Source organism: Panulirus ornatus, chromosome 51 (assembly GCF_036320965.1).
Source record: "Panulirus ornatus isolate Po-2019 chromosome 51, ASM3632096v1, whole genome shotgun sequence".
Taxonomy (NCBI): Eukaryota; Metazoa; Arthropoda; class Malacostraca; order Decapoda; family Palinuridae; genus Panulirus; species Panulirus ornatus.
In genome coordinates, this window is record NC_092274.1 from 4,645,393 (window position 1) to 4,659,436 (window position 14,044).

The window sequence follows — 14,044 nt, forward strand, 5'->3', positions numbered from 1 at the left end:
TAGCTGAAAAACCCTGATAATTCTCCTCGCATGTCAATAAAATCTGAACCTTCAACTTAGAACAGGAGCCCTACAACTTATGAAGCCTGAAATTACTAACATCAGCTTTAAATTCCAAATCCTGATAATGCGAAAACAGGAGAAAGATGATGACATGTCTCTGGACAGCTTTCTCACTATAACCCTTATAGGCATTCTCCAAAACAATGCAGCTTCACTGTTTAAGAAAAAATATAGTTCTACCAGAGAAATTACCTTAATAACTCCTACGTCATAGACATAAAGATTCTTTATATAGTCTATAAGTGAGATAACCAATTTCAGCAACTGACACATACACCATATCCTTGAAAATCTGAAATAGCTTCAAACTAGGAATTCCAACTAGATTCTTGAACCTCTCAAACAAATTTGGGAGAATACTCTGGTTCACCCAAAATGTGGCTAATAAAATTGTAAACCATCTTGCCTAAGAAGTGGTGCACACTGCATAAAACCAAACTGAGCAAATCTTCAATGTTTGTAAATGCTCCCAAGAGAAGGAATACATAAACATGCAATATGTAATTGGCTCTTATAAGAATGTTTTCATCCACATACTTATTCACAACCCCATAAAATGGGTCCTTGGGTTACATCATCTAAATAACAGTAATCATGATAATACATTAATAATAACAATGAGCAGATCAGGCCATTCTTGGCCTGTCCCCAGCAGCATATCACTACAATGGAAACAGCATACAAGAAGTACTGTAAGAAAAAATAACAATGCTGATGCTACTACTTCTACTACTACTCTGACTACCACTAGTACTGGTAACATTAATAATAATAATAAAAATGATAATAATAATGATAATAATAATAATAATAATAATAATAATAATAATAATAATGATAATAATAATAATAATAATGGAAATAATAATAAAAACAACAATAATAATAATAATAATAATCTATAATCATAATGAGTGTAAACGAATGTATACATAGGGTGTTCAGTGTTGTAAATGGAAATGGTGAAGAGCTTGTACATTTATGTGCTGAAAAAAGGACTGGTGATTGGGAATACCTGGTTTAAAAAGCGAGATATACATAAGTATACGTATGTAAGTAGGAGAGATGGCCAGAGAGCGTTATTGGATTACGTGTTAACTGACAGGCGCGCGAAAGAGAGACTTTTGGATGTTAATGTGCTGAGAGGTGCAACTGGAGGGATATATATATATATATATATATATATATATATATATATATATATATATATATATATATATAAATATATATATATATATATATATATATATATATATATATATATATATATATATATATATATATATATATATATATATGGAAAGGGAGCTGTGGTTTCGGTCCATTACACATGACAGCTAGAGACTGAGTGTGAACGAATGTGGCCTTTTTTGCCTTTCCTTTTAGCGCTACGTCGTAGGGGTGGGGGGTGTTATTTCAAGTGTGGCGGGATGGCGACGGAATAGATGAAGGCAGCAAGTATGAATATGTACAAGTGTATATATGTATATGTCTGTGTATGTATATATATGTATGTATACCTTGAAAACTATAGGTATGTGCGTGTGTGGGCTTTATGTATGTATATGTGTGTGAGGGTGGGTTTGGCCATTCTTTCGTCCGTTTCCTTGCGTAACCTCGCAAACGCAGGAGACGGCGATTAAATACAATAATATATTTATTATTTTTATTTTTTTATTATACTTTGTCGCTGTCTCCCGCGTTTGCGAGGTAGCGCAAGGAAACAGACGAAAGAAATGGCCCAATCCCCCCCCCCATACACATGTATATACATACGTCCACACACGCAAATATACATACCTACACAGCTTTCCATGGTTTACCCCAGACGCTTCACATGCCCTGATTCAATCCACTGACAGCACGTCAACCCCGGTATACCACATCGCTCCAATTCACTCTATTCCTTGCCCTCCTTTCACCCTCCTGCATATATATATATATATATATATATATATATATATATATATATATATATATATATATATATATATATATATATATATCGTTATGAACACCTGTGTGTGTGTCCACATGTTCGTATATGTGTCTTGGTGTAGGGAGCGGCTGCTACCGGCTCGTATCTCACCCTCCCTGACCGTGTTAAATGCCTTAGTAATAATGTTTAGAACCAGATCTTGACCAGTCCTCTAGCACCCAAACGTCAGGTCAACGGCGTCAAGTCCAACCATGGGAACAGCTACGGTGTGTCGTCACGTGCGTTCGCTGCTGTCGTGGACAAGGAACAAAGGATTTTGAATGCACGCCACATACGTAGGCCGGACCTTAGGCCACCTTCAGCCAATCACGTCAAGGAGAGGGCGTGACAATCAGTCCCTTGACCTATCAAGGGCAATTGTGTCATTCTGACCTATAGTAGCCATAGGTGGCGGGTCGAGGCGTGGTTAGCTGTTCCTGCCTTGCTGGATCTTCACATAAAAAGCTCAGACGATCGTCTGAGACTTTGATTCCTTCACCAGTCCCGAGCCCAGCAAGGTAATGTAGGCTTTCCCTGTCTCGAACCCCGTAGCCACCGCTGCCCTAGTTTGTAAGATGTTACTGTGTCACGTCCGGTTTAGCTAAGTGCAACGATGATGTTTACTGAGTCACGTCAGGTCTAACTAAATGTAATGCTATCGAACAAAGTGTCAAAGGAAAGAGATCTCCTGGTTTGAAATCTTATCTGGAATGTTAACTCATGTTCAATGTTAACTCATGTTCAATGTTAAACTCATGTTCAGTGTTAACGATTCGTGCCTGATTTATGTGTTCACCTTGTACATTTGAATTCTTTTCATTATAAGTAATTCTAACATTGCTCCAATAAGCCACCGAGTTCGTAACAATATGTATATGTGTGTGTGTGTGTGTGTGTGTGTGTGTGCATGGATGGGTCATTCTTTGTCTGTTTACTGGCGATACCTCGCTGAAGCGGGAAACGGCGAATAATAATAACAATGCTGGAACTAACCTCCTGTGGTGTGTTGATAACCCCAAGGCAATAGCCAGCTGGGAGACATGACCCCAGCAATGTAGTCACTAATGCCACCACCATCCATTTTGTAATTCTAGGTTTGTTATTGCTCTGGGGAAAAAAACAAGAGTATAAATAAACTTCATTATTTGAAAGGACAATATGGAATAACATATGGAAATATCACGGACTGGATCAGTCACTGACACATAAAAAGATTACAATGAATCACAGTAGATTAGCAGAGCTGAAAGTATTGATGGAGAAATAACAATGACAAGACGTGAGGAAGTCAAAAGGATAAACTACACCAACAAATCCAGCTAAATAAGATATTCGTTAGTTACTCAATCACCTTAACATAATCTATCATTATCATATAATTCAATTCTTCTATCAACTTATTCTTGTAACAATACTTAATATAATTCAAATCGATATAATATCATTCATTGAAATGACTACAAGTATTTCTTAAATTAAAGTATACTATGTAATGCATCTAAAAGATAAGGAACCATTACCCATAGCAAACAGCCGTGTGGAAATAAACTACATAATTACCTTATGACTAGACGCAAACAATAAATATCAATGTAAAGTAAAATTCTGCACTCTTGATTCTGGGCTACATTTCATTAATTACATATCATTTACTGTAGCATAAAAAAAAATCCAAATTACACAGCCATACGTAAACACGTCTGGTGTCTATAAAGTGAATTTTCACAAATACCCAAATAATGCAAGGCGAGGTTAGGCCATCTTGGGTTTAGGGCATATTGACAAAATTCATTTGAAAAACTATATATATATATATATATATATATATATATATATATATATATATATATATATCTTTTTTTTTTTTTTTTGCTTTGTCGCTGTCTCCCGCGTTTGCGAGGTAGCGCAAGGAAACAGACGAAAGAAATGGCCCAACCCACCCCCATACACATGTATATACATACGTCCACACACGCAAATATACATACCTACACAGCTTTCCATGGTTTACCCCAGACGCTTCACATGCCTTGATTCAATCCACTGACAGCACGTCAACCCCGGTATACCACATCGCTCCAATTCACTCTATTCCTTGCCCTCCTTTCATCCTCCTGCATGTTCAGGCCCCGATCACACAAAATCTTTTTCACTCCATCTTTCCACCTCCAATTTGGTCTCCCTCTTCTCCTCGTTCCCTCCACCTCCGACACATATATCCTCTTGGTCAATCTTTCCTCACTCATTCTCTCCATGTGACCAAACCATTTCAAAACACCCTCTTCTGCTCTCTCAACCACGCTCTTTTTATTTCCCCACATCTCTCTTACCCTTACGTTACTTACTCGATCAAACCACCTCACACCACACATTGTCCTCAAACATCTTATTTCCAGCACATCCATCCTCCTGTGCACAACTCTATCCATAGTCCACGCCTCGCAACCATACAACATTGTTGGAACCACTATTCCTTCAAACATACCCATTTTTGCTTTCCGAGATAATGTTCTCGACTTCCACACATTCTTCAAGGCTCCCAGAATTTTCGCCCCCTCCCCCACCCTATGATCCACTTCCGCTTCCATGTTTCCATCCGCTGCCAGATCCACTCCCAGATATCTAAAACACTTCACTTCCTCCAGTTTTTCTCCATTCAAACTCACCTCCCAATTGACTTGACCCTCAACCCTACTGTATATATATATATATATATATATATATATATATATATATATATATATATATATATATATATATATATATATGGGAGAAAGAATACTTCCCACGTATTCCCTGCGTGTCGTAGAAGGCGACTAAAAGGGGAGGGAGCCGAGGGGCTGGAAATCCTCCCCTCTCTTTTTTTTTTTAATTTTCCAAAAGAAGGAACAGAGAAGGGGCCAGGTGAAGATATTCCCTCAAAGGCCCAGTCCTCTGTTCTTAACGCTACCTTGCTAACGCGGGAAATGGCGAATAGCATGAAAGATATATATATATATATATATATATATATATATATATATATATATATATATATATATATATATATATATATATATATATATATATTGTTACGAACTCGGTATACTTATTCGAGCAAGGTCGCCAGTAACATATATTTGTTACATGTAATCTACCGGTCCTCGTCTTCGCAAGGACGCTAGATTCGTTACGTTTCACAACGGGATAACACAATCAGAAAGTTATGGGATTGAATTAAAAACCAGCATTACATGAAAGAATGCAGGTGTACAAAGATAAACACATAAATCAGGCATGAAACATTTAACACTGAACATGAGTTAATGATCCAGATCAGATTTCAAGCCAGGAGGTCTATTTCCTCTATGACAGTTTGTTCGATAACATTACACTTAGATAGACCTGACGTGACACAGTGAACAACATCGTTACACTTAGCTAAACCTCACATTAAACTAAACTTAGCTCACATTACCTTTGCTGGGGCTCGACTGCTGAAGGCATCGAGGCTCAGTGGGGAGTCAGAGGTTTTTATTACAGGACAGGGGACTTGCGTCCGCCTTGTTACCCTATGATGCCACCCTTGATTGGTCATGGGCCTAAGGCCCGATGGTGATTGGAGGAGGGTGGCTCCAAGTGCCACTCCTACTAGGCTGGAGGGCCACAGGTACGTCGGTGATTGGAGAAGGTGTCATCCGTGAAACAGCTGACTGGCTGCAAGGAAGTTAAGTTCGTCCCACATCTGCCTAGAGGCCCCACCTTCTCTTGTCCTGACAGCGACGACACTGTATGGGGGCCGTAGGTTGACCCCAATTTGACCTAGTGCCCTGGATGGAGGTCCTAGCGTCGAGGGGGACCGGATTGATGGCCCGGCGTGGCCATCTGGTTTTCCTCTCGAAGGTATGAAGAAGACCTCAGAATTAATGGTTTGGTTAGGGAAGCGAAATCTGAGCCGATAGCGGGGGGAAGGCCTTGGCCCTCGCCCTAACATGAAATAGCACTTATTCTATACACAGAGATACACACAGACAAGAGAGACGAACGGGTGGGCACACACCCACGCGTTCGCAACAATATACACACACACACACATATATATATATATATATATATATATATATATATATATATATATATATATCTCATACAAACCTCCAACAGCCAGGATCGAACCTGGGACCCCTGTGCAAGAGGCAGGCATGCTAACCGCTAGGCTATGGGACTGTAAAATAGGAAACAACTATTCGAAATACTGAGTACTCGAATACCCTTCGTCTCACAATGGTGAGCAACGGGGTCTATACTTGGTTGTTTCCGAACAGACGCACATAGCCAGCTGATAGCGTTTTACCGAACCTAACCGTACAACGCGGAGGTATATGAATACGAATAAAGTGCATATGAACGCGCACCTTCATAGAACATACAAACCTCCAACAGCCAGGATCGAACCTGGGACCCCTGTGCAAGAGGCAGGCATGCTAACCGCTAGGCTACGGGACTGTATAATACGAAACAACTATTCGAAATACTGAGTACTCGAATACCCTTCGTCTCACAATGGTGAGCAACGGGGTCTATACTTGGTTGTTTCCGAACAGACGCACATAGCCAGCTGATAGCGTTTTACCGAACCTAACTGTACAACGCGGAGGTATATGAATACGAATAAAGTGCATATGAACGCGCACCTTCATAGAACATACAAACCTCCAACAGGGGTCCCAGGTTCGATCCTGGCTGTTGGAGGTTTGTATGTTCTATGAAGGTGAGCGTTCATATGCACTTTATTCGTATATATATATATATATATATATATATATATATATATATATATATATATATATATATATATATATATATATATATACATATATATATATATATATATATATATATATATATATATATATATATATATATATATATATATACATATATATATATATATATATATATATATATATATATATATATATATATATATATATATATATATTCTTATGTAAATGGCATTTTCAACTTATCATACCCTAATTTCAGAAATATAAAAGAAAAACAAAATTTGGTTGAACACAAAAATGAGACAACAGAGATTACAACAACTTGTCGTCATCAGGTGCCAGTACTAAACCAAGTTATCTAAATCCGATTATCCAAGTTATCTAAATGCGATTTCACGTTCATACTATCATCACGAACAAGTGATGGATGAGAGAGCTTGGGAAGTGAGTCAGTTGTTGTCTGCTGATGATACAGTGCTGGTGGCTGATTCGTGTGATGTGAGAAACTGCAGAAGCTGGTGACTGAGTTTGGTAAAGTGTGTGAAAAAAGAAAGTTGAGAGTAAATGTGAATAAGAGCAAGGTAATTAGGTGCAGTAGGGTTGAGGGACAAGTCAATTGGGAGGTAAGTTTGAATGGAAAAAACTGGAGGAAGTGAAGTGTTTTAGATATCTGGGAACGGATTTGCCAGCGGATGGAACCATAGAAGCGGAAGTGAATCATAGGGTGGGGGAGGGGGCGAAAGTTCTGAGAGCGTTGAAGAATGTGTGGAAGTCGAGAACATTATCTCCGAAAGCAAAAATGGCTATGTTTGAAGGAATAGTGGTTCCAACAATATTATATGGTTCCGAGGCGTGGGCTATTGATAGAGTTGTGCGGAGTAGGGTGGATGTGCTGGAAATATGTTTGAGAACAATATGTGGTGAGGTGGCTTGATCGAGTAAGTAATATAAGGGTAAGAGAGATGTGTGGTAACAAAAAGAGTGTGGTTGAGAGAGCAGAAGAGGGTGTTTTGAAATGGTTTGGTCACATGGAGAGAATGAGTGAGGAAAGATTGACCAAGAGGATATATGTGTCAGAGGTGGAGGGAACGAGGAAAAGTGGCAGACCAAATTGGAGGTGGAAAGATGGAGTGAAAAAGATTTTGAGTGATCGGGGCCTGAACATACAGGAGGGTGTAAGGCGTGCAAGGAATAGAGTGAATTGGAACCATGTGGCATACCGGGGCCGACGTGCTGTCAATGGATTGAACCAGGGCATGTGAAGCGTCTGGGGTAAACCATGGAAAGTTCTGTGGGGCCTGGATGTGGAAAGGAGCTGTGGTTTTGGTGCATTATTACATGACAGCTAGAGACTGAGAGTGAACGAATGGGGCCTTTGTTGTCTTTTCCTAGCGCTACCTTGCACACATGAGGGGGGAGGGGGTTGTTATTTCATGTGTGGCGAGGTGGCGATGGGAATGAATAAAGGCAGACAGTATGAATTATGTACATGTGTATATATGTACATGTGTATGTGGTATATATATGTATACGTTGAGATGTATAGGTATGTATATTTGCGTGTGTGGAAGTGTATGTATATACATGTGTATGTGGGTGGGTTGAGCTATTCTTTCGTCTGTTTCCTTGCCCTACCTCGCTAACGCGGGAGACAGCGACAAAGCAAAATAATGATCATAATAATAAAATATATATATATATTCATTTATTTATATTTATTTATTATACTTTGTCGCTGTCTCCCGCGTTAGCGAGGTAGCGCAAGGAAAGAGACGAAAGAATGGCCCAACCCACCCACATAAACATGCATTCCTATGAGTCCACGGGGAAAATGAAACACGAAAAGTTCCCAAGAGCACTTTCGTGTAATAATCACATCATCAGGGTAGACACAAGAGAGAATATAAGTCAGTTGATATACATCGAAGAGACGAAGCTAAGACGCCATTTGGTAAAAATGCGATTGTCCAAAACATGACTGACTGTTATATTTCTCTCTTGTGTCTCCCTTGATGATGTGATTATTACACGAAAGTGCACTTGGGAACTTTTCGTGTTTCATTTTCCCCGTGGACTCATAGGAATATCTTGATCACGCGCAAAACTGTGATCCTTTCCATACACATGTATATACATACACGTCCACACACGCACATATACATACCTATACATTTCACCGTATACATGTATAAGCGTACACAGACATATACATATATATACATGTACATAATTCATACTTTCTGCCTTTATTCATTCCCGTCGCATCCCCGCTACACATGAAATACAACCCCCTCCCCCCGTACGCGCGCAAGGTAGCGCTAGGAAAAGAAAACAAAGGCCACATTCGTTCACATTCAGTCTCTAGCTGTTATGTGTAATCTCTTTCCACATCCAAACCCCACAAAACTTTCCATGGTTTACCCCAGATGCTTCACATGCCCTCGTTCAATCCAATGACAAAACGTCGACCCCAGTATACCACATCGTTCCAATTCACTATTCCTTGCTTGTTAGTCTCCCGCTATTCCAAGTTCCCTCCACCTCTGACACATATAACCTCTTTGTCAATCTTTCCTCTAATTCTCTCCATGTGACCAAACCATTTCAAGACCCTCTTCTGCTCTCTCAACCACACTCTTTATTACCACACATCTCTCTTACCCTTTCATTAGTTAATTGATCAAACCACCTCACACCACATATTGTCCTCAAACATCTTATTTCCAGCACATCCACCCTACTCCGCACAACCCTATCCATAGCCCACGCCTCGCAACCATACAACATTGTTGGAACTACTATTCCTTCAAACATACCCATTTTTGCTCTCCGAGATAACGTTCTCACCTTCCACACATTCCTCAACGCTCCCAAATGGTTGCCAAGTGCGAACTGAGAATGATAAACGAACTCTTTTTCTGAAACCTTATAATATGTTCAACCTTTTCTTCTCCCGAAATCTAAATAATTAAAGTAACAAATGATGACATTGTAAGGGTGTTTTAAGGCAACAGTAGTTGTAACATATGAATCTCTCTTGATCCCTAAAAACTGAACCTGGAGGTAGGAGAATGGCCATGTGCCAGGTTGGGTAGAGGTGCTACGGAGTGGGAAATGCTGGTGGGTTACCCATCTTGATTTAACCTTCCGTCCGACGTAAGGTGGTGCGCGCCACAAGGGGTGGGACGGTGTGTGTGTGTGTGTGTGTGTGTGTGTGGGGGGGGGGGGGGGGGGGGGGCGCTTGGTTACAGACACTTGGGGCGGCCGCCGCCGTGTCTGGTCTGCGGCAGTACCCCCTCACCCCCCAGGCTCTCCCGCCTTCTTGAAACATTGCCACTTAGTGATTGCTTGATAAACACGGGAAAATTATTCATTCCTATCTGATGATGGCTCAGGTATGGATATAAATCCTTTGTTTATTCTCATTATTATACAAACCCCAGGAAGAACCTCTTTATTGAGGGGTGCCTAGAGCCATAAACCTATGTCCCCGTCTCTACTGGGTCTTACATCTTCAAGGATACGCTAAATTCAGAGGCAGGGACAGGATGGACTCAAGCGTTAAGTCCTCTTTCGCCAACGGATGATGATGTAGCTTTGTCTCCAGAGAGGCAACTCTTAACTCGACGTAAAAAATGACAATACCATCTCATTGACGAACTTGAAACATGAGTACCACATAGAGAAAAAATAAAGTAAAAGATTTGAGAAAAAGGTTTAATCTATCGTTTAATATGATAATATTAATAAGTTATAATTATAATCTAAGAGATTTGAGAGAAATGGGTAAGTGGCATCAAATACAATAATAATAACGAACATTATCAATGATAATAGTAATAATAATAATAATAATAATAATAATAATAATAATAATAACAATGACAATAATACTATAATGGATTTGCTAACCTCCTTTATTACCTCTGTGGAAATACGTCGACACCTAAAATTCCATTAAAATGTAGCCTTCAGGTCGCGTGTGAAAAATGACACATGATATCATCGTTCCCCAGATCAATATCTAAATGTGACACAGTTCAATTAATCCATTTTGCAACAAGCAGGCGCGGTGAGAGTACAGTCAATAACCCGGGGTCCTTGCGCCATAGTGCAGTGAATCATACATCTGGCAAAGGCGCGGTGGTGACGTCACAGAGCCAGAATATCACATAATGACATCATGATGGTGTACGCTTACCTATTCCTTTATATCCACATATATTAAAGAACTCAGACTAGTAACACAATTGTTTCCCATCTTTAACTGCACCTTTATTTTTGAGTTTACAGGGATAATCCCTATTTGATAACACAAAAATATAAAAATCACCAGATACTAGTTTCTACCAATCGATTTCCGGAAGATTCAAATAAGGTAAATATACACTATAATCTAGGCTAGCTGACCTTAATCATATGAATTGTACTACTCATCTTTAGCAGTCGTTTCAGACGGAGGGGATTTCCAGTGAAGAACCTTTCAGTTTACAGTAGTCTTCAGTGCAAAATGAATGACCAAAGACCTTTCTAAGGATGTGCAATGCTTTTGTTTTCTGTGTATGTAGATAAGCCTGACTGTGTTTACATATATGACAAATCATGAAATACACGTCAGACTTACAAGGGTCAAGTGAAAATACGTAATACCGTCATTATTTACGACTAAATACTGAGAGCTGTCTTACACTACAGAGAAAATGGTTAACAACATGTAACTCTCCCAGGCTGAAGTCAATACTTGGACCCGCATACCGTACGTAGTAATGTTGCTTCACTTTCCGCTTTTATCCCTGTTGCTTTGTTCTTTACAGTAGGTCGCAGTCATATGCGTTTGTCTCTAGTATTTGCCGGTAACCACGAAGAGAGCTTAACTCTATCTCCCATAAGGTTGTAGTTACACGAAAGTGTCGCACTATGTGAAATTGATACCTGTTATGATGAGCTGGGCTATGTCTAGGAAGCAGACAAGATTGTGTGTCTAGTACTGCCTACGGGATTGAGGTTTCACAAGGAACAAATGTCTGGTGGAGTTGTTTTAGACTTGGGTTGGGAGGAGGGTCGTTCAGCGTTTGTCGAGTTGTGACTTTGTATTAATGTGTTTTTGTTATGTTTGTTGGAGGGAAGTGGAAGGGTGGGGGGGGGGGGGTTAGTCTGTGAACACAGACTGCAAAGGTGAGATCAAGGACTGGATGTCCGTTATGATGTGGTCCGGGTGCGAGGTGTTCTTATAATGTTGCAAGCAATACCAAGGATAATGAAGTCAGATTGTAATGGAAGTATTTTTTGTTTCGCTGTGCATGTGTTCTGCGTTGGTGGTTGATGGACGGACAATGATTGTTTACCCTGAAGAAAGTGGACGACCAGACAGGTGAGGCGTAATTTAAGGTGGAGCTGATAAATGTTTGTCCAGAATACTAAGGAGTTCTTTTCGTTGCTTTTAACCAAGTGTTCTGAGTACAATCACCTTATGGACGACCTTTGTGGTGTAGCCAACATAACGTGGCACGCAGTACGCAACCAGAACAAAGCTGGACACTCCCACCAGTGTTAATATTCCAACCCCAACGAACCTCCCTCGTCGGTATGACATGACCAGACGTCCAGAGAGCTGAGAAAAGCATCCAGGAGGAATGTCTTTGGCGTGCTAGCGGTTTTTACATGAAATGTCTCGAATTTCTATGAAATTTGACCGCTACACAGAGGACAGGACGCTGCCAATCCATTCGTCAATATCATTCGTATCTTCATTTACTGCACACTCTTCGGAGCATGACTGTCGTACTTTTGTATAATGAAATTAGAGGAATTCAAACTGTTATGTGGGCAGCATGGGGAGGGAATCACCTCCGCATATCTGTCTATAGCAAAAATGAGGCGGCAGGGAACCCTGCGGTGCTGGCACATCCTCAGACTGCATCACCTCAATATGACGCCTTGCTGGACTATGAGAAAATTAGAATATCACATAGACACCCATGTAAAGATCTGGATACTTCCCGGCTATTATATCAGTCTCAATTTACCTTTTCAAGAGCCTTAATAACATGAAGTCAGCAGTGTTGATTCATAAGTTACCTAGACAAGCTTAAAATAAATTGGATATATTTTAGGTGTAGGAATTTCTTTTACACAACACAAACACCTACTTCGATAGCCCACTACACTACAGGTATACAGTATATTGGCCTCCCTGTGCCATTAATAGCACACCCCGAACATATATACACACGACCTGTGCCATTAATGACCCATGCTAAGCTCAGCCATGGCGAATATTTCCACACTACTGTAGTAGTTTACGCCATGGGTCATTTGTATATCGTTTAATGTCTTCAGAATTCTGAATAACAATTCAAAATGTTATGAGAGAATTTAAGTAAGTGGATGTAGCTTGATAATGAAGCCTTTCATCTGAGTTAATCACGAAATCGCACGAATCTTCGTGTTTCATTTCCTTTTGTACCTGTTCACCGTTTCTCGCGGTGGCGAGGTAGCGCCATGAACAGACAAAGAAAGTCCGCATTCGCTCACAGTCATTCTCTAGCTGCCAGGTGTTGTGCCACTGTAAATCACACAAAAAGGTCCTCCACAGACTTTTCCATGGTTTTCCCCGACGGTTGACATTACGTCGCCCACCATATACCGCCACTGTTACACTTCACTTGTCCTTCCCATGGTTTCCCCCGACCACTGACAGCACGTCGCCCCCTAAATACCACAGCCGTTCCACTTCATTTGTCGTAACCTAACCTAGCTCTGCCTAGCACAACCCAACCTTCAGTGGGAGTACACCAAACCTGCTTCATATACGTGTAAATCAAGAATGCATTTGTTACGACAGCCACTTCATATAAATCCACCCATCCCCTCTGACGTGACGATCCTATTGAGAAGAGGAAACATGACACATGACACGCAGACGTAAACATGGCACCACACGAAGCGGAGCGCGAGAGCAAATATGATAACAGTGGTAACATGAAAGTTAATATGATAACAGTGGTAACATGAAAGTTAACATGATAACAGTGGTAACATAAAAGTTAACATGATAACAGTGGTAACATGAAAGTTAACATGATAACAGTGGTAACATAAAAGTTAACATGATAACAGTGGTAACATGAAAGTTAATATGATAACAGTGGTAACATGAAAGTTAATATGATAACAGTGGTAACATGAAAGTTAATATGATAATAGTAGTAACATGAAAGTCAATAAGATAACAGTA

General features: G+C 40.1%; 1 protein-coding gene across 6 annotated transcripts in view; it reads right to left on the reverse strand.

Annotated features, from left to right (window-relative positions):
* The window catches only part of LOC139764861 (solute carrier family 2, facilitated glucose transporter member 3-like), a 252,485-nt gene that overhangs the window by 91,476 nt on the left and 146,965 nt on the right, over positions 1 to 14,044 (reverse strand). For 2 of the 6 annotated variants that reach the window (XM_071691877.1, XM_071691876.1), the window contains exons 1-2: positions 5,499 to 6,415; positions 3,035 to 3,148 (exon numbers count right to left, since the gene is read on the reverse strand). The exons of 1 other annotated variant lie outside the window; for it this stretch is intronic. In XM_071691877.1, coding sequence (XP_071547978.1) covers positions 3,035 to 3,148; positions 5,499 to 5,618 — 234 coding nt within the window. In that variant the 5' untranslated portion in view covers positions 5,619 to 6,415. Of the gene's footprint in view, positions 1 to 3,034; positions 3,149 to 5,498; positions 6,433 to 14,044 lie in introns of those variants that run through there. 3 more of the 6 variants (XM_071691879.1, XM_071691878.1, XM_071691881.1) reach the window with 2 other exon arrangements.